The sequence below is a fragment of the Equus caballus genome, chromosome 14 (genome assembly GCF_041296265.1).
Source record: "Equus caballus isolate H_3958 breed thoroughbred chromosome 14, TB-T2T, whole genome shotgun sequence".
NCBI classification, from domain to species: domain Eukaryota; kingdom Metazoa; phylum Chordata; class Mammalia; order Perissodactyla; family Equidae; genus Equus; species Equus caballus.
Genome location: NC_091697.1, coordinates 106,345,286 through 106,372,566, shown reverse-complemented (window position 1 = coordinate 106,372,566; position 27,281 = coordinate 106,345,286). Strand labels below are relative to the sequence as shown.

Here is a 27,281-nt window from a genome sequence, read left to right as displayed (position 1 = left end):
CTGTGGGTCTAGGCTTGCTTTTTACTGAGCACCAGCGATTAATCCCTTGGAGGGACTTTAGGGCAATTAAGATTCTGGCTAGCTTTCATGCCAGACAGTACAAGCTGTAACAATTTATTGGGACAATTTGCTCTAACTTTTAGAGTGGCTAATTTAGAAGACATTTTTATGAAACATAGCCCCTTACTTCAGGTGTGGGCAAGGAAGCCAACAGATTTATTCTTTACAGTATGTGTAGCTAACGTATAGAGAAGCGATGCAACCAGAGGTCGAAGAGGAGATCCAGTAGTAAATAATCTGTTGTTTCTGTGTAATATTTAAAATAAACAAAAATCAGAATAAAGAGTGAAGTTAAAGGTATCCAGAACTTAGGAAGAAAACGCGGAAGAAGCTGGCTGGGTTTCGTCCAGGTTCTTGGGGTCCAGTAAGCTTCCTCCCGGCCTGAAGTAGGCTCACGCACCCCCAGGTGCCACGTGGGAGCTGCTCACTCGGGTGAACTCTTGAGAACCTGTTAACCCCAAAGAGACACGATTTGTTTCTGAAAAATTAAAATTATTTTCAGCCTGTAATCTTTAAATGCCTCACTAGTTCCCTCAGAGTTACATGGCAACTTCGCATGATAAGAACTTAAGCGAAAGGACATGGAGTTTTATACTCGACTTGAATTCTCCATATTTGAATAAGTGATGCAAACGTTCTTTTAACACGGGTTACAAAATCATTTAATGAACATAGTTTCTGTACTTTTTGCCCTCATCCTTTAAAAAGTTTTTAGACTTTAATTTTTAGAACAGTGTTAGATTTACAGAAAAGTTGTAAAGATAGTAGAGACCTCCCGTGTGCCACCCCCACCCCCAGTTTCCCCTATTATTAACATCATTTATTATGGTACATTTGTCAAAAATCAATGAACAATATCAATTGATACAATAATGTATCAACAACGTATTGGTACATTATTATTGACTGAAGTCCATACTTTATTTAGAAGTTCTTAGTTTTTATTTAATTTCCTTTTTCTCTCCCAGGATCCCATCCAGGATACCATGTGACGTTTAGTTGTCGTGTTTCCCTAGGCTCCCCTTGGCTGAGGGAGATTCTCATACTGTCCCTGTTTTTGATAATACTGGTCAGGTATTTGGTAGAATGTCACTGAAGTGGTATTCTTCTGATGTTTTTCCCATCAGTAAACTGGGGTTATGGGTTTTGGGAGGAAGATCACAGAGGAAGAGTGCCATTTTCATGACATCATATCAAAGGTATATACTATTAACATGTCACTGTTCGTGATGACCTTATTACCTGGTGGAGGTAAAATTACTCTTCCCAACCACCGTTCCATTCTGTGCTCTTTGGAAGGGAATCATGACGTGCAGCCCATATTAAGGAGTGGGGATGCATCTATCTTCTTCCTTGTGGGCAGAGTATCTGCATCAATTATTTGGAATTCTTCCACGTGGGAGACTTGTATCCCGCTACGTATCTGTTTGTTCAGTCATTTATGTCGGTATGGATTCATGGATATTTATTTCGCACTTTGAGTAATAATCTAGTACTGCTGTTTTGATCACAGCGTTCTGGTTCTGGCAATGGGAAACTCTTGCAGCTGGCTTCTGTGTTCTTCATATTTCCCATCACTGCCGGGTTTTCTTTTTTTAGGTGGTGAAAGTATGCTTTATGATACTGTAGCGGTGGACACATGCTGCATTTGTCAAAAGCCATAGGACTTAATGGCACACAGAGTAAACTTTAATGTGTGCAAATAAAAAAATTAAGTTGGAGTATCCTATGATGGAATGCAGAAGTGACAAAATAATCTAAGTGTACTAAAAATGTATGAAATACCTTCCTGTAGGGGATGGGGGGGTGCAGACCTCAGTACCTTTGGAAATGAGTAGAGTCTGTAAGAATAAAGGCAAAAGCACTATCCTCTAGGTGATAAAGTTGTTTCCCACAGGGGTTCAGGTTAACAATTCTGATGCCACTATAAATGTGCACTGGAAATGATGAATTAAGTAAATGGATTATGGAGACTAGGTGCCAGGGACCTCACTGTTGGAGTGGGAATTTATAGATGAGGGCAGGAGGCTAGAATGGTCCACGTTCTAATGAATTAGAGTTGTAGACGTCAGTATGCATTCATGATTAGTTAACATGGATACACATGGTTGCATGGAAAAATATTTGTAGATACGTGTATATACAAAGGGTTGGACACACACATATATATTTCCTCACCCTGTTGGATGAGCGAGCCTGGAAGAGACAACACTCCAGTAGCGTATAGAAGATGAGCCACCCTTTATTTAAAACTAGGATTGTTTTTTCAAACTAGGACTGTTACATTTTGTATGAATTTTAGTTCAGAACTGTGGAATTGATAATTTAGAGTTTGTTAAAACTAAATTTAAATTATTTAATCATTTTATACCTTATACTTAACTTATTTACCTGTGAATGACCATATAAAAGTCTCTAGAACAGTAAGTTGAACTTTGAATATTAAAATTGATGAAAATAAGTCTGTGAATAAGTCCGTGGCATGTAAGAAACTTTTTGGGCAGGTTTGGGAAAATTGGAATTGGAACATTATCGGAAAAAATCCAAGTGCAACTGTAGATATTGCTCTTCCTGCTGCGATAACAAATGTTAGGCTGCCATAAGATGCTCTGCGACCCCTCACCCTTTCTCTGCGCAGACTCATGGCTCGTGTCCTTGCTTCTCCCACCTCCAGGGTCCCTCACATCCACTATCTACAGCTGCCTTGCCAAGATACAAAATTCCTCGTAATTTATTGTTCAGAAGAACTTAGCCAATTTGTTCTAATTCTTTCCTTTCAGGTTATGCCCAGGAACTTCAATGCTCAAAACAAACAAGCTCCACCAAGGATCTTTATTTTCTTAAGAGAATCATCTAAGTAGAACCTATATGTGTAGCAATACTAAACAACGGTGGAAGCTTTGATGATCTAATTCTTTAATATGTTGCCTCAGTCAAAAAATCTATTACTTTCCTGTCCTGAAGTGTTTTGGGTATTTTCTTTTATACTACGTGTGGCTATATCATAATACAGGTAATGTCATCTTGTTGGATTTCTAGTTTGTATACATTTTTTCCCTTAGTCAATAGAGTGATTTAAGGAAACATATCAGGGCCTCTGAAGGGGCATGAAGGTTTTTGTTCAAATAAATCCAGGTAATAAAGGCAGATAAGAAATAAAAGAAAAATCCCTATCTTTAAAGTAGGTGGTGTTATGAATGGTGGCATCCTGGAATTCCAATTTATGACAGTGGTTGTACCGTGCTCCCAATTCATGTCTGTTTTATGAGAATTCAATTTTATGGGCTCTGTTTAAAAACAAAACAGAACAGGATGGTGAGGAAGGGAGAGAAATAACAATTTAAACCTCGAGGTGTGTGCGCCCGTGGTTCCACTCTCTGAGTGTGCCGTCCCTGAGTGGGTGTGGCCTGGAGATGTTGATGTGCTGTTCCCCCAAACCTGCTCGTAGTGGGGGCATCTTACCACGTGGATATGAGCTGTGCTATGAGGATCCTCATTTTCAGTATAACGTGGCCTCTCAATGAAAGCCAACCATTGTACCTCGTGCCCAGCCCAGGTAATGATGTTCAACGAAGAGCTGCTGGTATTCAACTAACAGAGATAACACGATGCCTTCTAAGGGAATTTTGAGAAAGAGTTTGACTATCTCTGATTTTCAGCTGGTGCTAGAACCCAAAGCTACATTAAATTGTCACTGTATTGGCTGAAGTTCTCCAGGACAGGCTAGTCTTGGCTTTGGGGGTCTTGCCATCTCTTGTTTGTGATTCTTATGACTTTTTCCAAGCGTGATGTCTAGTAGTGTTAAAACCTGTGGTCTAACAATGGAGCAGAGAAGCAAAATAAATCCCCCCTCCCCCCTGTCTTGGTGTGATTTTCTTGAAACTGCTTTGCACGGTGCCATGTCTCAGTTTTGAAAATCAAGCTATTACTCATGAGGTAAAGATAAGAATAATTCAAAAAGAGAAATATTACAAAAGAGAAAGTTTATTTATATTTAATATTTAAGTTAAAACTTATTGAAAACTTACTTATGTTAAGTTCTTCACTGTTATAATCTCATTTGATCCTCACAACTCTTTGAAGTATAGACGTTATGATCTCATTTTATATGAAACAACTGAGGATCAGAAGATATGAGGGACTTGGTTAGGGCCTCTAAGTTAAGTGACAGAGGTACTATTTGGGCCCAGATATACATGGCTCTAAAAACCCATGATTTTTCCTTTTAGCTTGTGGCTCCTTACAAATATGAGTATGACCCCGTCCTTGCCCTCAAGGAATTTTGGGTCCCATTGGAGGATAAGAAAACTGTGCAAATGCTATGATTCAAGCCAAAATATAAATACCCTTCTAAAGAGGCTTAATTTTATCGAGGTTGAAGGGTAGGTGACGTGTTGTCTAGATGAGGAGAATCAAGGAAAATTTCCCTTCTCTCTGGGTCTTCCAGAAAGCTGGACCTTGAGGGCAGCAGCGTCTACCCTGGATCACTGTAACCCCATGGAGGTTATTTTCTAAGCCAAGGATTTTCTGTTTAAAGGAGGCACAGTGAGGGTGATGAAGTCATTCACACTGTGTAGCCTCATGGTTGTGTGATATCTGGTGAGAAAGTGGCCTTGGGGATATATCACTGAATTCTTCCAGTGCAATTGCAATCAGCCAGAGAAAGCAAAGAAATTAACCTGTTGAATATGATTGAGATGTAAATAACATCTCAAATTAATTTAACTGCCATCGTATCAGCACAGTGGGGAAAAAAGGACCAATTACTATAGAAAACAAGGAAGATAAGTGACTCATATTCATTCAGGAGAAATTCTTTGAGCAGAAAACGAGCTTGCCTAAAAATAAAAAGGGCTGTGCAAACACAGGATTTTCTACTTCACTGTGTATGTTAACTGTGTATGGCTGGTCAGCAGAAATAATTTCTTTAAAAATTGATAAATAATAAAGCAAATGAGATTAGAAGGTCTTGTTGGGTGTCTCACATGTACTGGTTGGGTCGTTTTAGTAGTTTGATTGTCAGAATAATTTCCATATCAATAATCAGTTGATATGTAATTGGTCAACGAGGACTGTGCTTTGAGCAAAATCAGATTAAGGTGGATCTATCTGGCATCTCAACTAATAGGAATGCATTTTACAAAATTCTTTCGTAGCTCTCTCTCTGCGTTGTCCTGAAGTTCTTCTGATCGATCACTGATGCTGGGGAGGAGCAGCTTGCCCCATAGTTTATTGACCTGGAATTTATCCTAGTTAAGTGGCTCTCAAACTTCACCGTGCGTTAGAAGGAGAAAGATGACAGTATCTCCTGATCCAGCACTTTCCTTTCAGTTTGGTGATGGTCTCTCCTGGTGGAGGTTCCTGGATGTCTCTGAGGCAGCCAAGGGTCCGTGGATCTATGCACATCCCAAGAGTGGCCTGTAGCCTTAGAAAACAATGGGTTTTCTCTACCCATTCTCTACTGCTCTTTTTTTCAAATATAGATACTGTTGTGACGAATAAAGTACAAATATATTTTTAAGCACTTAACAAGAGTTCTTGTAGTTTTTTGTCAAGATATGTTTTCAATCAGAACTTATGAAAAATATTGCAGCTGTCGTGTAGAGATTCTTCACCTGCGGGTTGAGACTAGCAAGTGTAAATCATTCATTCATTCAGCACATGCCTGCAGTGTCCCGGGGCTGTTATAAGTCCTCGAACTGAGAATGAATGGGAACACCCATCCACAGGATTTTATCTACTTTCCTATTAAAGATCCATAGGACTAAAACTCTCTTACTTGATGTAAGGGTTGAGAGTAATATATCCTTCCAGTTGTGCCCAGCTGATTAAGAAAAATATATGATTATTTTTCAAATAAAAGACCACCAAATAGAAAACGTATTAATGTTTATTTTCGCTTCATTGTAATGCCTGCGACTCTCTTCTAGTTGTATTTTGTTCTGGTTGTATATTTATGCAGCAAACCATATAAAACACGACAGTGATTTATGTCATTCTGATATTGATTTGGATGAGAATTTAAGTGGTTTCCCCCCTTTCTCCACTTCTATCTGTGTCCCTCACCCCCCCCTCCCAGGCAGATAGGATTCGCTGTCACGGAGCAGGTTATCATCTGTTTTCTTAACACAGTGTGGTATGATAGAGCCCAGAATTTGGGAAATAATTCAAGTAAAGAGCTGAATGTTAATTAAGACACACATCTTCATGTTCCAAATCGGCAGAGTTGAACAGATATTCCACTCTCTAGTTTATTTGGGCATCAGACGACCTCAGAAAACAGAACAATACTTCTTGCTGTCATTGCTACTAGAAGAAATGCTTAAAAGAGACTCGCCTCTGGCACTTGAGACATGCTTTCTTCCACGGCAGATCTTGGCTGCTGTCCTTGAGCTTATTTGGGACACATGCATCCGTGTGCCTGTGCGGAGTAGGGAAGTGAGCTCGAGCAGCATCATGATTTACGGGGAGGCGGTCATGGGCTTCTGCTGAATGTTAATTGCTGGAGAGCTGTTCAGGAAGACGGCGTAAGGACTGTTGGTTTGTGGTAAATTAGTCACTAGCTCTGCTGAGACGGACTGCAAGTTTAGATCAGAGCTCTCAAGTCGCCCAAATCCTTATGATTGATGCCCAAATTTGGTGAGGACTGAGGAAAAACGCCCCAATTGTGCTAAGCAGTAGTAGATGACCTTGGGTGAATTTAATGAGATGAGTACAATTCTGTATAAAAGTTAAAGCTTCCAAACCACTTTAGGATTAAAAGGATGGGGGAGACTGCATTGTTAAATGAATTATCAGAGCTGTTTTGGCCCCAGAATCTGAAATGCCAATGGGATGAAAGAATAGATTGCTTCGGAAAAATCCCTGCCCTGAGCCTCGTGGCCTGCCTTTGCCTGTGCATCAGGCTTTCTGACTGTCCACACGTGTAAGCCTCAACCTTTCTCTCACACTGCACAGGGTGGCTTTCTGAGAAACGATACTCCAGCTCCAGGACAGAACAAGTGTCTGCATTTGGAGACCTTTCTAGAATCGCAGAGGCTCTCAGTCCCCGCTTACCTTTCTTCTTCGTTTCCATTTCCAGCCGCGAGGAGAGGCGAGTTAATGATTCATTTGCTCCCAGTGACCTTTTGAATAACTGGCCTGTGATGTACCAGTGCGACTCGAGCTGCCTCTCTCTCCTCTTCGTACTTCCCTCGCTTAGCTGTAACGTTTACAGCCGCCTCCTCATCTGCATGCCTGGACGCCCGAAGGAAGAAAAACATTGATTGCCTCTCCCTCTCGGTGTTGGCAGCTCTTTGCCAGCCCCGTTCCTTCCCCTTACATCACACGGGAGACTTGCCTCCTGGCGGGGACACCCGAGTTCTTCCCCAGTCTCTGCCCTTGAATCTGTTCATTTCACCAAAACAAAAAGATGGATTCTGACTCGGATTCACCTTTTAACTACTCGTGGCCTTCCTTTCCCAAAATGAGGATTCGACGGAGGGCGTCCAAACAAGGTAGATCCCGGGAGCTTTTGTTTGCCCCAGAGCCAAGCCAGCGTCTTCGTCTCCTTACCTTTCCTTTTCTCGTTTCTCTGCCAGACTGTTTTCTGATGAAGTTCATGTTTATACACGTCTTCATAAAGCTCTCCCTGTATAAACGCTTTGCAGGTCGACTTCTGGGGCAAACCTCTTTCTTCTTAGGTTCCTTTCACTTTGAGTCTACCTTTGTGCTAGATTGTGCGTGTGCAATTCTCTTAAAAAGTTTAGTACCAGGTAAATGTTTTGGATTCACTTAATCAGAGTTACCTTGACAATGAAGAGTCCTGTTGTTTTAAACGTGTCCAGTCTTTGTGGGGTTTGCAGAGAACTACGCACGCGTTCCGTACCCAGTTTATGCTGCTTTGGTGTTTTAGTTTGTGTGTATTAATTTTTTTTTAAAAAAAATCTCGTACCTAAGTAAATTGTTCTTTCTATTTTATGCTACTTGACTGATTTTATAGATGCTATAAGGAAGGGCTTTTAAAAAAGTAATTTCAACAAGAAAGCCTATATATCTCCAGGGGATATGGTCATATATTAAAAAGTTTATTAACAATAATTAGCAAGTATGCAAAATCCTGTACTGCCAAAGGAAGAGGAGCCTTAGTCTGCAGTGCGATTAATAATGGAGTGGGTTTACATCATTTGTTCCCCGTCGCCTGTGCCCGACTCTTGTAGTGCAGGCCTTGGAAACCAGGGGTGTGTTGGCGTTTGGGTGCAGTGGAGATGCCCTGGGTACCTGCTGCACCAGCCTCGGCCTGCGGCCTGGGCTCCGCAGGTGGCAATTTGCTGCCTTTTGAAGTTTACCAAGCAAGAAAGGTAGCGAGTAACCTTTTCCGTCTCTTGTCTTGTGCAGGGACTTATGTGGCTATGTTTTTAATTCAAGGAGGTAGGAACAAGCAGAAGAGGTGTTTCTGAAAGCGGGCTGTCTTTGTAGCCCTGTCCTTACAGAGCAGGGTTTTCTGTTCTCTGGAGCAAAATGAGCTGCTGCATCACCCTGTCCTCTTCCCAGAGCAAAACGGAGGACTGGCAGTCATCTTCATCCCTGGTTAGCTTCAAGGATCTTTTTCCTTCCTTCTAGGATAAAATAGAGGGGTGTGTCTGTGTTTGCTCTTTGGCTGGGATCAAGGCCGACCCCAGGAATAAGACGGGCTGAGCATCCAGGTGTGGTAGGAAGCCTCAGGCTCAGCTGATCTCCCTTGCTGCTCAGCCACCATCCTTGAAATCCTTTCATGGGGGGCTTTAAACATTTGTAGACATTCTGTTTTCCTGTTATGCTGTTTTAAAATTTAATTTCTTCTTATTTGGGGTAAAGGGCTATGATTTATGCAACCTACGATTAAATGGTTCAGGGGAGAAAATATGCCTGTGACAGAGTGCCCACAGGTGCATGTGAAAGCAGGCTCAGATACAAATAGAAAATGGAGTAAAATGTTAACGACAGGTAAGTCTGGGCAAAGGGTCTATGTTGGTGTTCACTGCGCTATTCTTCTTCCTTCAGCTTTTTTGTAACTTTGAAGTTATTGGCAAATAATACTTTATTTAAAACTGTTAAATTACACCTGAGAGGGCAGCTACACTAAGTCACTCACACTTTAGAGGGAATAGTATTGGTTCTGGTACCTTGAGGAATTCCTGAGGACAGGTAGCAGTCCTGTAAGACTACCAAACCTTTGTGCTATTCTAACCCGGTTAAATTTGGGGAATAGTCTGCTTTCTATAGTTTTGCGTCTGTGTTGCCTTGCTGGCTGGCTGCATGCCTGTGTTGCTGGGGCCTGGGTAGCCTAACAGCCTGGGGAGACGGGGGATTAATGATTAGGCCGGTGGAGTTGTAGGCAACGCATTAATCACGCTCCCCTTTGAAATCCGAAGTTGGAGCACAGCCAGTTTGAGCTAGAGCAGAAAGTCATAACATAGCTATGTGTAAATTAAACTCGATTCAAGTGAAAGCAGGTACCTGGGATATGAAAATGATTAACTATTTGCCGCTAAGAAACAAAAGGCAAGTAGAAATATGGTTGGTCTTGTCAGACAGTGTCCCGTGCTTCCTTTCTTCATTAGATGATGATGACCTGGTTGTGAAGAGTGGGTTTGGTCACAGTGCACTGTTGGCTAGACAGAGTCCCAGAACCGTAGGCCTTAGGGATGACCTGGTCCAACCACCTCGTTTTACAGATGAGGACGATGGGACCCAAAGAGGTGAAGTGATGGGGAATTATTCATGTGTTCAACAAGCATTTCCAGAGTGCCAGGCACTGTCCTGGAAGGTGAGGCGAAATGGTGAACCAGACAGACACCATCCCTGGCTACAGGGATCTTAGCATTGGGAATGGATCCCGCACCTCCCAGGACCCAGCTGTGCCACCTCCACATAGCAGAAGACATACCAAGAAACCTGATGTTTTTAGCCCAGTGGCCAGTTTGTGAAGAACTATGATCTCTTATCTCTTTGAGGATGATCTCAGTGTGAACATAGTACTTCTGCAGTATGCTGAATGTAAGAAAGTGTACCTAGGACTTTCTTATCCTCATGCCGTCAGAGGGGAAGAGAAAAGGACGTAACTTAGAAGGCAGTGCCTTTGGAAATGACCCGTGTCTGCAGGGAAAGGGTGAAAACCGTTAAAACCAAGCTGCCCCAAATGTATTCCTGGGGTTCCCAAAGTTGCCCTTTGTCATTTCGCGGGCAGCCCCAGGAGAGGCTGTACTGGGAACCTAGTGGTCAATGATTGGAGTGGGTCAGAATCCACTACTGTCCTGCTTCAAGGACTCCAGAGATGCCTGGAGTTTCATGCTGTTGGTTTCGGTAGGAGCTTCAACCAAGAAATTTAATGTTTATTGATCAAAGATTAAAAAATATGGTGAGCTGGCCCCGTGGCCGAGTGATTAAGTCCGCATGCTCCACTTCAGCAGCCCAGGGTTTCACGGGTTTGGATCCTGTGCGTGGACATGGCACTGCTCATCAAGCCATATTGAGGCAGCAACCCACATGGCACAACCAGAGGCACTCACAACTGAAATATACAGCTATGTACCGGGGGGATTTGGGGAGAAGAAAAAAAAAAAAGATTGGCAACAGTTGTCAGCTCAGGTGCCAATCTTTAAAAAAATAAAAAATATAGGGATTGGAGCTTGCCTAAGTTTCCCATAACTGTCACACAGTCTTTGAAATGCACTCTTCAGTATAAATCGTCAGGACCCAGGAGATGTTGGACTGTTCTCTGTGCCTTTCATCCACGGATGCAGCTTCTCTCCTCCAGCTTGTATCATACCCCTCTCGAAGGACACTAAGTGTGAAAGAGGGTTTTTAAAAAAATTTTTGCTTGTGCAAAACCAGTCTACAGTCACCAAAGCAGGCAATGCCTGTCAGAAAGCTTAACAACCTTGGAGAACTTGGCTAGCACCAGATTTTCGGTAGTCATAGTCAAAATAACTAATATTTACATGGTACTTTGTTAATCATAATAACCACTGTTTATCAAGCTGTAGCAGGGAATTTAAATAAATGTATGATTCTCAAGATAACTCTCTAGATAGATGATATTTCTGTGTTACAGGTGAGGAAGCTGAGGCTTAGAGAGTTTTAAAGTTATTCCCCAGGCCATGCCGGGAAATGCAGGAAACAGTAACCATGGTAGAATAAGGAAGGAGAATGAGTGAGAGAGTGACATGTGTAAGTTGTTTCTCACATGTGTCATCCTGTAAAAGACCCGTATGTTAGATGTGGTTGTCATCTTCATTTATTATTTGGGGATTCTGAGGCTCAGAGAGGAGAAACAAGTTCCCAAGCACAGAGCCGAGAAGTGGCAGAGCCAGGCCTCCAGCCAGGACATCGACTTCAGAGGTTTTGTTCTTCCTAGTACGTTTCACTGCCTCTTAGTAGAGGTGAGGGATGGAGAACTTCCATGGGCAGCCACCTTATGTGCTGTTGTGTCTCACCATCTTGGCTCCTCCCTCTCTTGTGAATCTTTGGGAACAGAGGTGGCAGTGGAGACTCTGGAGGAGCAAAACGGTACTGCTGTTGCTATGTCCTGATACCCCCAATACACGTGTGTGTAGTACTGACGCACATCGTTGGTTTGGGTGGGGAAAGATGGACAGACGACCAGAGCGCTGGATATTTGGCTGAGGAAAGGCAGGACAAATTAAGCAAAGGATGGCATGGGAGTGCTTCCAGTGTGTCCTGGAAAGTTCACAGGTTTGTCCCAGACAGAGAAAGATGAACTTAGAGAGAGTGAGCATGTCAGGAATGGAGATGAAAATCGTGAGACCCCTGTTTTGGCCGTTTTCATGAGCTCATTTAGTGTTTGGGAGGCAGGTCCCTCATCTGAAAAGTAATCCCTGGCGTAGTGAGTGTTAGAGGTATGATGACATTTCAGCAGGCCTAATGATAACTGTTAAAGATGAGTTACTTTTATCTCGTGGACTTGTTCTCATCCTCTTTCTTGCCCTCTGTCCCTTCCTTTCGTGAAGTTTCCTTGAATACACACATGTGCCTCCACGTGCTTGTGTGTGTCCAGTCTGGAAATTCCCCCGAGAGATACCTGAATACCATGGGAGGGTTGAGTCACTGCAGAAATCCTTATTAAGGAAGAGAGACGTTTTCCTAAAGGTGACACAACCTGCTAGGACTTCGCTGGCTCATGATGAAGATGGTGTTTAACCTCATGCAGAGCGGTTGCAGTTTCACACTGTGCCCGGAGGCCCACCTCTGCGAGCAGCAAAAGCAGGCTCGACACAAGCCCGTCGCCGAACAACAGACCTACAGGCTCCCTATGGGTCCCTGAGTTAAACAAATACTTCGCCAAATATTTGAAACTGGCTTTTTTCTTTATTTCAGGTTCGTGTAAATGCTTAGGCCAGGTATATTTTTGCATTAATCCCTGTCAGTGGAAGGGAGGCACTGTTACAGTTTATTACTCCATGTTCAGGAGATTCCTCCCTACCACTCCGTTTTTGGGGAGGGACCAGTGGTTGTTTATTCAGATACATTAATTCAGGCAGAAAGTGATAAGTCCCATGGGAGAGGTCAGGACAAACTACCATCGAAATTTGGGGTGCAGAGACCAGCTCAAGCTGAGGGCATCATGAGTGGGATGTCATTTCAATAGCCTGTGGTGAACAGGTGGGGTTTTCACAGACAGGTGGTCCCTCCAGGCAAATGGGCAGAGTCATACGCAGAGTGTGTCAAAGTGGTGGGAGCAGCCCTGGCTTGTGCGCTGTTCGTTCACGGGGCTGCAGAAATGTGGAATGAGGCTGAGTGTCGCGTTGGTCTGGACGGTTTGTTTTGTCTGCCTAGCTTCCTCCTTCCCTTTGCTGAACAGCACTCATGTTCTCTAAAGGGTGGCCCCTCGACTGCTCTGGCCATGGGTCCAAATGCGGCTGCTACCTTCTCAAGTGACCTTGCCTTCCTTGATGCAGCAGACTGGGTACCCCACTTGGGTGGGCCAATCGCAGCATCCCTCCAGCCTGGCCACAGCCATTGCCCCAGGGTGAGCAAATGACCCCAAACTTGGCCAATCAGTCTTTCCTTGGGATTTTCCACACTGGAGTTTGGAGAGGGAGAGGTCTTCCTTCTTGGGTGACAGTGCTGGAAGGGTTGGCGTGGAAGCCTTTAGCTGGGAGGCTATAGTAGTTGGAGGAAATCCTGCAAGTGCAGAAAGGGAAGCAGTTGCAAGATAGGGTCCCGCTGGATTCCAGGCCCTCGTTCTGGTCTCTGGGGGCCTGTTGCTGCCCAGATGCCTCGCTCTCAAGACTTGGGTGTTAAATTCTTTCCGTTCCATAAGCTGCCTTCATGTGCCTCCAATAAATCTTTTCGCTCCCCTTGTATTTTGTTTTGGCTAATTCAAGTGAATATTTCCCCCACTTCCAACTAGAAATCCCCAACTTGTTCTTTGAGACACAGCTTCAGGGTCCTTACTCTGGAAGCCTGTCCTGAATTCTGTCAGAGTTCATCATCTTATCCTTGGCTCCACGCCGGCCTGTGTGTGTTTCTATGATGCCCTCTCCTTACTGGATCGCAGCTGTTTACTGTCTCTCACCCTGAGACAGTGGCTTCCCTGGCGATGGAGCCAGCTGACTGTTTTCATGCTGGTGGTGCCTGGACCATAGAAGCAGGCCGTCAGCAGGGAAGTGCATCGTGGCGCAGGTTCCTTACACTGCACTCAGGTTCTCTCTCTCGTCTTTATTTCATCGTAATAGATCTGACCTTTCTTATGAAGTCCTACCTTCTGGGCAGTGGAGAGGAGAAAGGGTATATTTTAGTCTAATATAGAAAACTTGGTCTGATGCAATAGTGAAATTAGTCGTTCTCGGTAAGTGCTCAGTCTCTTTAAGTAAAATATCCACTCTCTCCGATTTCTCCCTCCTCCTCCTCTTCCTTGTCAAGCTGGTGTCGAATGTGACTTCCTGGTGAGGATGGGGGGCATTGGCAGTGGTAAAGACGCAGCCCTGGCTTTGAACGCCCTCTGGGTCCTCCTGGTTTCTGCTGTGGACCTGCTGGCCTGGCCTCTTCCCTGAGGCACGACTGTTGTCACTGGGTGTTCTGGCATCTGTGACCAAGGCCTGCAGCTGGATCCTCTCCCTGGCGTTAGTCAGGACCTGGCGTTTCTCCTTCACTGCTGTGGCCTCTCCCAGGCCCTCACACTGCAGAAACTTTAGGATCTGTGCCCTGCCTGCCAGGTCAGGAGCTTCCCTGAAAACAGATGCTACAGGGTCCCTTCCTTTGCACCATGGTGGGCCCATGGCAGGCCACAAGTTCTCGCCTCGGTCACTTCCTGCTCCTCCCAGAGGCCTGTGGGGTCTTATGGATCCATTTCATCACTTAGGAACTGGGGGCAGCTTAGCAACTGGACCTGGCCCTGCTGCCTGACCACACTCTACCACCGAGGGAGCTTGGCGGTGGTTGGCCTCAGGACGGTATGAGGCCACCTGCAAGATGCTCTCCTTGAGAGCCGCAGATGGAAGCAGGCAAAGGCCACCCACCCTCAGGGGATCCCCCAGCCCATCTCACACTCTTCCCCACAGGCAGGAAACCACTTTTTTCCATCCATTTGATCTCCATTCTCCCTGCCACTGGAAAGCCCCGGGTATGAATTGCGATGCGTCATATCCAGCTCTCATTCATGCCAACCCACCCAGGGATGCCCAGAGTTGCTCAGGATAATGGAACAGGATTCAGGAATCAAGGAGAGTTTCCCAACCAGGAGAAACCTGGAGTGATTTGGAGGAATGCCAGACACCGCTAGGCTTTCATTATTTATTGATTCAGTCATTTGAAATGTTCTTGTTGAGGGCACACAGGAGATAAGTTAAAGAGGTTACCTTTCAATAGAGAATTCTCTGTTTTGCTAGCATAGTTCTTGTCTGCGGTAGAACTCAGCTACTTTTTAGGATATTTAAGGGGCTAGCAGACGTGACTGTAGAGCTAGGCACGGGAGGATCAGGGCTCCTCGTGACTGTTGAGGCGGACAAAATCACCTTTATGTGCCACCGTCTTTCCATAATATTATGCAGGATTTGAAGTATTCATAAGGTTTCTTGTGACAATGACGTGGGAGCACCTCCCTCACCAGTTTGTTTTTTTCTACAGTCACCTGAAGCGGTCTTGTCAAAGTCTCGCCACTCCATCTGAGGTCCTTCTCGCCTATCCTGGTGTTTGTGTAGTGCGTAGGTTTCTCCGCCCCGTGTGCCCGTTTTCCTGCCTGTAGACTCGTTTGCTGTAGGCCTTGGAGAAGTGCTTTGAGGAGGAAAGGACTTGCTGATTAAATCTAATCACACCACTGTCTACACGCCACACATGACTGAACCTCTCCTCCATAGCTGGTGAGGCGAGGGCAGAAAAGTTATTTACGTACTTAAGAGTCCTTCTTTTTCAAACGTAAGCGCATGTCCTCTTGAAGGCCGCTTTGTGCTGCTGGAATGAGGAAAGAGAACTTGGAAAGTCTGGGGAGAAAATGGCGGTGCTTCTGCGAGGACTGTGTTTTCTTTCCCTCCCTTCCTTTCCCCTCTCCCCACCTCTCTCTGGGCCTCCAGTGTTTTACCAGGGAAAAGGCTTGTTTTCTTCTTCAATAATTTTGATAATTAGGTCTTTCAAAACAGCATAATAGGACTTCTTTTAGGATCTGATTTTAGAGTACCAAGTTGTAACTTGTTGTTTAGAAGAGGTTTTAAACTGCTGTTCCGAGGGAGAGGGCTGGAGACAACCCTCACCCAGCACCTCCGGAACCCATTCACGTCCGTCCTCGGCCGTGCCTGTCGTTAAAAGGACTGGTCTCGGGTCCTGATCCCCTCCCAGGCTCACTTTTCTTTTTCAGGATCCCAGGAGGGCGAGGTGAGTTCAGAGAGTGAATGGGACATTTGGATCAATGTTAGGGACTCTCTAGTTTGGTGGACAAAGGCTCCCTGCATTCTCCCAGACCCGTGTTGGTATGGACGAAAATCTTCAGTCACTTTAGCTTACATACGACACACAGGAAACTCCTGGGCTGAGGATGGTTTTGAGATTTGAATGGATCCTCTTTATAATCTCAAGTCCAGCCCAGAGGAGTGAGGCCGAGAGATTTTCCAGGCCAAGACTAATAGCAGGAGAATCCTATGAGAACCTCAGAGGAAGACTAGGCAAGGAGATAAGCGACAGTTTACCCTGAAAATGGTCACTTTCCTTGGCGAGGGTGGTTTTTTCTTTCTTCTGGAGCACTCAGGCCACTGGGGAAAGGACTGTCTGTACCTTTCAGAAGTTCCCTTGACTTTGGGTATTTGGGGCTCGTGTGCTGTGATGAGAAAGGTTGTCTCTGTCAGCCTGGTGTGTGCCTTCTGGTTCCGTCACTTAATGAAGTCGCGGGTGACTCACTCTCCTGGGGCCTCAGCTTTCTTGTCTACAGGACGAACATGATAACACCTCCTGTGGTTCCCGAGAGTGGGGTTGGCAGATGGGTAAAAACAGTGCTATGCGCTCCGGAGTGGAACGTTTCCACTAGTCCACTCACATATACGCTCTCTGATATGCTGCCTTTACTGATAACCTACTATTTTGCATGAGATCCCACAGCTGGTCTTTCACAAAGGAGGCAAATTTTTTTTAAAAAGACTGATTTTTCAGGGCTGGCCCTGCGGTTAAGTTTGTGCACTCTGCTTTGGAGGCCCAGGGTTCACCGGTTTGGATCCTGGGTGCAGACCTATGCACCACTCATTAAGCCATGCTGTGGTAGGCATCCCACATATAAAGTAGAGGAGGATGGGCACAGATGTGAGCTCAGGGCCAATCTTCCTAAGCAAAAACAGGAGGATTGGCGGCAGATGTTAGCTCAGGGTTAATATTCCGGAGGGAAAAAAAAAAACTGTTTCCTCTCTTATTTTCAATGTGAAAATGGTTATTGTTGGAAATCTAGAAATTACGGATAGGAAAGAGAATAAAAACCACTTGTGCTCATCACCTGGAAATAGCAGTTAATGTCTTAGCTTATCTTTCCAGTCTTTTCTTCTGATTATCTTGCGTGTTCTTGCGTGGTTAAATGAAGTGAAATCGTATATTTACTGTTCTATGAATGTTTTCTCAGCAAGACTCACATCGTCATATTTCGGCAGCAAATCTCCGGGGTGGATGACAAGGCCCAGGAGGTGGACAGACGCACCTGGGCACAAGTCACCCTGTCACACATTAATGAAACTCTTAATGGGAACATGCCAGACATTGCTCAAATACCATTTTCTCATTTTCTTTGGTTCAAAATAGGATCCTCAGTAACCCAATTATTAAATAAAGCACTTCGAACTGCCTAGCCTACTGCCTACTGGAGCTGCCATTTATTAGTTGTGTGACTTTCACAGGTTGCTTCAACAGCACCACGTTTTCTGTAAAATGGAAATAATAAATACTATGGCTTCAAGGCTTGTTTTGGGGGTCGAATGAGTTCATCTGTATAAAGCGTACTGTGCCCGGTTCCTGGGAAGTGCTGTCTTCGGGTTAGCCGTCCTGGTGGTGTTCCCGCGTGAGTACCCACGGTGGAGCCCACAGGTGTCCAATAGATGCCGACTCTTGAAGCTCCTAATATTTCGCCTCTACTCTCTGCCTTTTAATGTTTTTAATTTTTTCTGGGCATTTTCTTCCAGTACCTTTACTTTGCAAATCTGCTCGATTGTCCTATTTTTCCTTTAGTAAGAGAGTAACCTACCTGATATTTTAAATAAAGAGATTAAAGAGTAATATTCCTGGGCTGCTGCCCCCAGGGGACGTGTCAGGGGCCAGAGGAGGTGCCCCCCAGGAAGCGCCTGGCCCCTGTGGTGGTCCCACAGTGGGAGGATCTGTTTTTAGCTCAGACCCCACCAGGACGTTGCCTGTCCTTCCAGGAGGGCAGAATAAAATTCTCTCATCACCCGAGTGTTGTGGACCACACAGGACAGAAGACACAGGGCCGGGCAGGGCTCGGGGCGCAGGAGGAGGAGCGCCTCATGCTGTTTAGAGGCGGTCCGGGACTTCCTGGGAATCATCCTTGAGGACCGTGCTTTGAGGCTGTTTTTAAGAGCCACGGCTGGAGGCAGAGGGCCCGGCAGGTAGCGCGGTGCCTGGCGGCCAGTAGACACTCAGTAAACGTTGACCAAGAGAATGAATGAATGAACGGGGGAGTGAATGAATGAATGAGCGAAAGAAGATGACACTCCCATCAACATGGAGCAGAACAGGAGCAGCTGGGAAATACACAGAAGGCCTCCAGAGTCTGAGAAAACTTGGCTAGACCAGAGGCGCCCAGTCTCTCAGTCGTCCCTTGGACGAGATTTCTGTCCTTTTCTTAGAAGTTATTTTCTCCTTCAGAGAATGTTTATTGAGCCTCTCCGACGTACCTGGCATGGTCCTAGGCACTGGGGATTCAGAGTCGCTGCTCTCCTGAAGCTTACGTTCTCGTAGAGGGAAACAGACAATATACAGTAAATACGTAACGTGTTAGGTGGTGACGTGTGTATGAGGGAGAATAAAGCAGGGCCTGGGGTCACTATTTTCCATATATAATTGTCACGGGGAGCCTTTCTTTTTTTTTTTTTTTAAGGATTGGCACCTGGGCTAACAAGTGTTGCCAGTCTCTCTTTTTTTTTTTTTTCCTTTTTCTGCTTTATCTCCCGAAACCCCCCGTATGCAGTTGTATATCTTAGTTGCAGGTCCTTCTAGTTGTGGGATATGGGACGCCGCCTCAACGTGGCCTGACAAGCGGTGCTGTGTCCACACCCAGGATTTGAACCCTGGGCCACCGCAGTGGAGCGCGCGAACTTAACCACTTGGCCACGGAGCTGGCCCCATGGAGAGCCTTTCTGATAGGATAACATTTGAGTAGAGACCTGAGGAAAGTGAGGGAGTGAGGCATGTGGATATCCAGGGGAAGAGCAGTCCTGGTGAGAGAACAGCAAGTGCAAATGGCCTGAGGCATAGACCAGCAAGGCCAGTGTGGCTAGAGTAGGGCAGTTCACAAGCTTTGGAGAGATTGGGTGAGGGTGGAGGAGGGTCAGGTTATGTAAATGTGATGATGTGATTTATAATAAGAAATATATATTTGGTCTTCATCCCCATTTCTGGCACAGAGCTCCTAAAACCCATGGGATTTCCTAAGTGATGAGTGTGATAAAGATGTCTTCCTATGTGAATGAGGGGACTTTGGCCCTAAGGATGGGGGCTGGTTGCCAGGAGAACCAGCCATGTGATTAGACACTGGGGACTTTCCCCATCCTCTGAGGAGGGGAGGGGCTGGAGACTGAGTTCAATTACCAGTGGCCAATGACTTATCAATTGTGCCTATGTAATGGGGCCTCCATAAAAACCCAAAGTGAGAGTTCAAAGAACTTCTAGGTTAGTGACCGTGTGGAGGTGCTGGGCGAGTGGTATGCTAGGAGAGGGCGTGGAAGCTCCATGCCCCTTCCCCATGCCTTGCCCTGTGCATCTCTTCCAGCTGGCTGTTCCCGAGTTAGATCCTTTTATAATTAAGTGATGATCTAGTAAATACAATGTTTGTCTTAGTTCTGTGTCCTGCTCTAGCAAATAATCAGCCCAAGGAGAGGGGGTCGTGGGAACCTCCGATTTGTAGCCAGTCAGTCAGAAGCACAGGTGACAACCTTGTCTTGTGACTGGCGTCTGAAGTGGGAGTGGGGTGGGGACAGTCTTGTGGGACTGAGCCCCTAACCTGAGGAATGTGTCTGCTGTCTCAGCATAGATAGTGTCAGAATTGAGTTGAATGGTGGGACACCCAGCTGATGTCCAAGAATTGCTTGGAGTGTGGGAGCCCCGCCCCCTGACCTCATGCACACACGGGTTGGAATTGGGTCCTAGCGCCATTTAGGTAAGGTGCTGTTGGTTGTCATGAAGCTTGGCTTTTACTCAGGATAGATGGGAAGCCACTGGCGAGTTGTCCAGCATCAGGATGTGACGCAACGTGATTTGGTTTCCTTAGTGAAAAGTCTGCTCCGTCTCTGTTCTGGAGAGTTGGCTGTGAAGGCAGAAGAATGGAAGCTGGGAGACCAGTTCGGAGGCAATAGTCTTGCATTGGTTATGGCGGGACATGGTGGAGGCTTGCCCTGGCGTGGCAGTGGAGGAGATGAGCAAGGATCAGGTTCTGGATCTGTTTGGTTGTGAAAGAAAGAACAGTCAAGGTGACTCCAAGGAGAGACAGGGAAAATCAAGAGTTGCGTTTTGCGCCTGTCGTGTGTGACACGGCAGCTGGACAACTCGGTGGAGATATCAAGGAGATAGTGGTGCTTGTGGGGAGAGGTCTGGGTTGGAGATCAAAATTTGGGGGTCATCGTCATCGAATGGGATGTGGTGCCGTGTAGGTGGATGACTCAGGGAATAAGTGGAGAGAGGGAGAGAGAGAAGGGTCTGAGGGTTGACCCTGGAGCCCGGCAGTCTACCAAAATCCAAAAGATGAGGGGGACCGAGAAGGCAAGGCCGAGATGAGAGACGGTGTCCTGGAGGCAGAGGGGCAGAAGGGAGCCATTAACTGTGTCAGATGCTGCTGTAGGTCACATCCGGTGAGACCTGAGAACTGACCGCCTCATTCTGTAAGGGGACGGTCATTGGTGACCGTGATGGGCGCTGTTTCAGTGCAGTGCTGAGATCTGAACTCTAAAATAAGCCTTACTCCTTTTGTGGTGGTTGGTCATTCTCTGTAAATCCTACCGTGTTCCTAAACTTTTAGGATTAAAATAGAATGAAAGAAAGAAAGGAAGAGAGAAAGAGAGACAGAGAAAGCAACCTGCGCAGCCGGCCGTTGTTCGGCAAGATCTCGGGAGAGAGGTCTCTGCGCCTGGGGCTGGCCGGCCGGAGCTTGGCACCCGGCGTGGGCCAAACCAGGTCACAGCAGGTTTGCGGAGGGCAGCCTTGGCCGGGTTTGTTTATGTCTGGGTGTGGGTCTCTTACATAAGCGGGCAAGGAGGCCACATTTTCCTTTAGCTCTAAGGCCCTTAGCTTCTGGAGGGAGAGTTGGATTTCACGAGAAGTCAAGTCAGGTTGCAGATGCCCGAGCCTGGTCTGTGCTGTTAACTGTTTCCTGCCAGATTTGGGGCGATTGTGAGTGTCAGAGCAAAGGGAGGCATCGCGGCTGCCATCCCCCCTCCCCCCATCCCAGTACCAATTCCCCTTCTTTCTGCGGGCAAAAATGTTGGCTTTCAGCTGCCTCTGTGTCCTAACCAGAGCCTCTGGTACAGCAAGGAAGTGCCTGTGAACATTTCTGCCTCGGGGAGTCCTGGCAGAGTCCGTGGGTCCCACTGCAGAGCACTGGGAACAAGGGGAGAGGGCAGGGCTGGGCGTCCCCCGCGACTGTTTATCCTCGAGGCACTTGCTGGGAGAGCCTGGCCCCAGTCCACGTCACCGTGTGAAACGCCGCAGTTTCTGCAACCCTCGCTTTGTTCCTGAGAAACGCTGTCTGTTCATCCTGCAGGCGAGCCCTCCCGGTGCGGAGGGCCGGTCCTTGAGTGGTTGGAGGGAAATCTCACGGGCACTTTGACTTTATTTTTCCCACTTATCACGTTCAGGATGGACTTTTCAAGATTTCTTAACGTGAGCTAAGACTGAAATAAAGAGTTACAACCATTTAAAAGCTCTTTGTGGAGCAGAGGGAAGATTTTGTGCATTCCAGTTGCACTCGGTTGGTTTTAAACATGTGAAGTTATAACCAAGGTTGAGATCATTTTTGAAAGGAGCAAAACTACAGAAAAGTATCAAAACTGTACAACCTCTGGGGCTGGCCCCGTGGCCGAGTGGTTCAGTTCACACACTCCGCTTCGGCGGCCTGGGGTGTCACAGGTTTGAATCCTGGGCGCGGACGTGGCACTGCTTGTCAGGCCACGCTAAGGTGGCGTCCCACATAGCACAACCAGAAGGACCTGCAACTACAATATACAACTAGGTACTGGAGGGCTTTGGAGAGCAGAACAAGAAGAAAAAAAGCTTGGCAGCAGGTATTAGCTCAGGACTAATCTTTAAGAAAACAACAACAAAAAATTATACAATCCCATTGACTTATACAATAATAGCAAGTATTGTCATAGTGCTTACTTTGTGTCCGATTATATTCTAATTACTTAAAATGTTCAGGCATTTAATCCTTACAACAATCCTATAGGTAGATGTACTATCATCGATATTTTCCAGATCAGGAAATGGAGGTACAGAGAGGTTGAGTAACTTGCCTAAGGTCACACAGATGGTGGAGAAGGGCCTTGAATCCAAGCAGCACAGGGCCCTTGGTCTCAACTACTGCGGTGCTTTTCTCTTCACTGATTTCAAATTTGCAGCCGTTAGGATGGGAGTTGAGTTTTGATTCTTATACTGTCTCTGAAATATGAGTTTACCAAATATTAAAAATTAGTGCTATCTACACACTGTAAGCTTAACTTTTTTCTAAGAAAAACTATTTACAAAACAGCATTAATTTAAGGCAAAGAGCTGATTTTCTTATTGCAAATTATTTCTATATGCTCGTTGAAAAAGGACCTGAAGGACAGGTTTTTTTTTGGCAGTAATTTTTCGCTTAATTTGCTGCTCAAGTGTTTACATATGGAAGTAATGAAATCGTATATCTTGAAAATCTTGAAAACATCATTTTTTAAAAAAAATGTAACCATTATAGCTTTTTCTTTGAATGGATTGAAACACTGTAGAGCGATTAGTCACTGTAATATCTGTAGCTGAGGTTTATTTGAGAGTCCTTTTAAAGACTTGTTTTCTTTCCACAATAAATCTTTTTCTGCAGGTTTGAAGCCCATTATTTGCAGTGACTATTATTGAGGTTGATAAAGCAGGGGAGGCCTTGTAAGTCACCTTTTGGTTTGTCGGTCTGTGTTCGCTTCTAGATCCTGTCACCTGTGTCCTTTGGCAAGTAGAGGCTAGGGTGCTCCAGAGAGGTGCGCTGAAAAGGACTTTTGGGCCAATTTTATAAATAGTTTCAGCGAGTGACCCAGAAAATCTACATGGCAGGTTGTGGATGACAGATTGGGAGACAAGGCCGAGATTTTCCCGTCTCACTACTGTCCTACGATTTTTGTACCGTCCTGTCCCCTCCAGCAAGACTTACTGTTTCAGGGGAATCATCACCTCAGTGACGGAGCAGATGCCCCTGGGGACCGTCGCTCTTGGAGGTGGTGTCCCAACCTGACACTCGGCGCCGTGAATCACAGAGCAAGGCAGGTATTTCCTCCTCCGTTTTGTTTTAATCTTTTTGCTGATTCAGAGAGAGAGGCCGTTTGGCGCCCCTGCGTCTCCCGTCTCTGGATCCTCAGTCTCCCTTTACGAGAGAGAAAGCAGCCTTGTAGACTCTTGCCTTTGACGGACAACTGCGTTTAGTCAGAATGTACTTTCAGTGTTTCACTTTCATTGTTTTACCATGAATAATTCCCTTCTACGTTTGATGGGGAATAATGGCTTTCTGTTCATAGTAAGGATGAGGCATTTCTTTGAAAATCAGTTTTATTTAAAGAAAAGGTGAGTCAAACTGTGGAATCTAATAATACAGGTGATATGTAGATATGGCACATGGTGAATTTGGTAGAGGAATGGCAAAATCTTGGGAAATACTGGTCTAATATCTGCTATGGTTAATTTTATAGAGATCCATGCTGTCTTCTTTGAAACTCTTGGGACCAGATTTGTTTTGGAATTCAGAATTGTCAGATCTTTTTGGCATAGTCCTTATACTATACGTGATATGACTCCCGTAGGAGAGAGCGAGGGAGCGCCCTCATCAGGCATGCTAATATTTTTGCAGCAAACTGTGTGAACGTCCACACCAAGTGGGGTCAATAGAGTCTAAACACGGCCTCGTGTGGGTTCAGGCTACATTTTTTCACCAAATATGCTTTTGAACCAAACTTATGAAAAACAGTTTTGATTCTCAGAGCTTTCCAGATTTCAGAATTGCAGATAAGAGATTATGGACCTGTCTTTGTAAATAAATCACATCATTTTCTAAAACACTGATCAAATTAATCCTGCAGAAGACAAATTAGACCCCAACTTAGTGTCCAAGTAACCTGCCATCTTTTAGTTTATTTTGCTTCTTGCGTGTGATTTTCTTATAGATTCTGACCCGCCCCTCAGGCTAGGGACATTTGTCTGTGGAAGGAAAGTTGAGTCCAGGTGGCTTCCTGTGTGTGCAAACAGTAGTTACTTGTCCTGCTCGTCCTCAGAGTGAGCAGTCAGCGTTTTGAACACAAAACTCGCTCTCTTGCTAGTTCAGAACCTGGCTGTGGGGTGACTGGTCAGTGCGTTCATGGGCACCAGACAGTTTGGGTAATATTGGGTAATATTTCATTGGCTTCTGTTTTTAAAATGAAACCCGTCGATTATTTTGTTCAATATCTTGTCAGTTCTTAAGTCAGTCTAGCTATCAATGAAGTCTTAATCTGGCAGGATGGCAGTAGGTAATCAGGGGTATGAACAGCTTCAAGTGTGATGGCAGAAATGCCAGGCGTTTTATAGTCTGAACTTTCGACACCGTGGAGCGGTTAAGCTGGATTAACTCCACTTCAGAGGGCCGTGTTGAGTTATTTGATTGTTTTTAAAATATTCTTTACAATGACAAATGAGCAAGTATTTTCTTCAGAACATGTTGAAAGTGTTTTGTCAGGTTCTTAATTTATGACCTTTGGAAGATGCTTTTATTTTGTATAATTAGAATGAAAATGTATAATTGGTCATGAAGGTTATGCTTGTGAAGTACTTGTGGGCTTTGTATGTTATCTTACGAGCTATTTAAATAAATTGATAAAAGACCTTGTAGACATGAGAGGGTGATGCATTCCATTTACATTGTACATTTCCTCGAGAAGCTTAATTAAACATCTCGCTTGGGTGTTCTGTGGGGAGGAGGTCGATATAGATGCAGAATCTGAAGCCAGGGCCATCTGACTCATCCGGTTCACCTATCTTTGTAACTATTGTAATGTCATCCGAGACTTTCTATGAAAGAATCGAGTTTTCCACTCCTAGTACATCAGCCCATCGGTTATGATCTTTTTCATTTCCTGATTCACTCCCGTGGGCTTCCCTGGGTTTTATGCTATGACATAAATAAGACAGGTGGTGAGATCAGTGCCATGTCTGGTGGAACAGAGGCAACACTGTCCTTTTGTCCCCACTCAAGAAAACCTGAATGTGAAGATCACATTTGCTATGGATATAACTTTGAATTCATCCTACTAAAGTCATTTACAGATACTAATAATCTATAATGAGTATAACACTCTATGATTAGCATTAAGAACCTTGTACCCGACGTTGCACATGATTAAAATCACTGTTTATTAACAATAACAAAATATAATAACAGCAACAATATTTGTTGAGCAGTTACTAAGTGCTAGGCGTGGGTTAAGTGCTTTGCATGTCTGAACTTGTTTAATCCTCATGACCGCACCGTGAGGAAAGCTTCATCATCATCCACTTTCACGGATGAGAAAACTCTGTAAAGGTATCTGGGATTAAGCGAGTTAGCGAAGCCGCTTATGTTCCCTGCAAGTACAGTAACGTCTCAGCTCTCTGGGACTTGACTTTGAGCAGCCTCATCTATTTGGAGCAAAGCTGAGAACGTGGAAGCAGGCAAAAACATTTCTGTAACTAAAATTGAGGCAAATTCACTGTATGAGATTATGTGTACTCGGCAGGCGGTGCAGAGCTGGAACTGCCACACTCTGTCCTGTAGTGGGTCCTTTAGGAAAGGGTCACGGAGCCTGAGCACTGCAGCACAATCACTAATGCTTCCAAGTTATTTATAAGGTGAAATGAATTTTCGTTTAATCTGTTAGAAACTGAAGACAAAAATTTGATTTTACAAAAATCCCTAGGGATTGGAAAATTAGTGCCTGAGATGGGCACGTATTTATCTATGTAGAACTATTCATTCTTTATGCAGGTTTTTGATAACTGAGAAGGTTTGGATATAGAAGAGAAAATACTTGCATGTAGATATTAATGTGTGAAGACAGCAAAATGTCATCTTAAAAAAATGGAATCTATGTTGCTGGCCTGGTGGCGTAGTGGTTGGGTTTGCGTGTTTTTCTTTGGTGGCCTGGGGTTCGTGGGTTTGGATTTCAGGTGTGGACCTACACACTGCTCAAGCCTTGCTGTGGCAGCATCCTACATACAAAATGGAGGAAGATTGGCACAGTTGTTAGCTCAGGGTCAATCTTCCTCGTCAACAAACAAAAACAAGAAGAAGAAGAAGGAATCTTGATTTTTTTCCCCTTATGGTTTGATTAAGAAGGTAAAGCTTGACTGTAAACTAAATTCCTTCGACTTCATTTGTCCCATTTTCATTTTTCCTCTAGATCGCTCCTTTGACGTCATCAAAAAGTCCAGCCACCCCCCTCAGTTCCTCGCTGCAGGCCGGCTGTCCGACATGCTGAACGGGGGCGATGAAGTGTATGCTAACTGTATGGTGACAGACCAGGTGAGGAGTGACTGATGCGATCAGGTGGCTCTGCCCTCTTTCCAGACCTGAGGCTGTGAGAAATAGAGTCAGCACGGTTGTTCTTCTTGGAGAATTTCAGCCTCAGGGCAGCCCGGGTGATGCTGCGGTGGTCTCATCATGTGAGCATTTAACTTAGGTTCCCCTTTGGGGCAAGGTGCACCTCACCCCACCAAGAGCCACCACAGGAGGGGTCTCGAGACAAATGAGAAGAGTTGAGAGCTCTTCCAGGGGGCCCCAAGAGGAATGACAATTGGGAGGCCGATTTCTTCTCTACAGCTTTTCAAAAAACAGTATGTATATGGCCTGGTTAAGCAATGTTTGTGTTCAGATCCAGCAAATGGTTATGAGCAAGAGCTTGGGGCCAGCCCCACATGATGCTGTCTCAGAAATTGCTGGTTCAATGCTTACAGCACACCTATCGACATGGACTGAGGTTATAGAGCTTTAGTGTGAAGACGGAATGGCGTCACGTTACAGGGAAACTGGAGCCCTTTAGAGTTCCCCACTCATTTCCTGACAGAGCTTTGCGAGTTAAATCTCATGAAGGCAGATGGTTGGAATGTGCGTCTACATATGGATTTACTCTTCCTTCTTGTCTGTAGCTCGGTGATCGTCAAATTTTAGTATTTATAAAAATTAAAATATAGGTATACATCTGGAGATTTCTGCACACCCTAATTTATGAGTGATTCTGCCTTCTCCACAGACTTTAAAACCTCATCCTCATATAAGATGCTCGCTAAACAATCCAGTGCATTTA

The 27,281-nt window shown here is 45.1% G+C and overlaps 1 protein-coding gene and 1 long non-coding RNA gene across 39 annotated transcripts in view; one reads left to right on the top strand and one right to left on the bottom strand.

Annotated features, from left to right (window-relative positions):
* ARHGEF28 (Rho guanine nucleotide exchange factor 28) overlaps positions 1–27,281 on the top strand; it is a 273,620-nt gene that overhangs the window by 147,981 nt on the left and 98,358 nt on the right. For 35 of the 38 annotated variants that reach the window (XM_070233456.1, XM_070233455.1, XM_070233473.1 and 32 more), the window contains one exon: positions 26,379–26,500. In XM_070233456.1, coding sequence (XP_070089557.1) covers positions 26,379–26,500 — 122 coding nt within the window. Of the gene's footprint in view, positions 1–7,063; positions 7,557–26,378; positions 26,501–27,281 lie in introns of those variants that run through there. The other 3 variants (XM_070233471.1, XM_070233467.1, XM_005599627.4) reach the window with 2 other exon arrangements.
* LOC138917363 (uncharacterized) lies at positions 89–7,232 on the bottom strand. Its single transcript, XR_011425230.1, has 2 exons — positions 7,117–7,232; positions 89–508 (listed from the first exon to the last, which is right to left on the bottom strand). It is a non-coding gene; the product is annotated as an uncharacterized lncRNA (long non-coding RNA).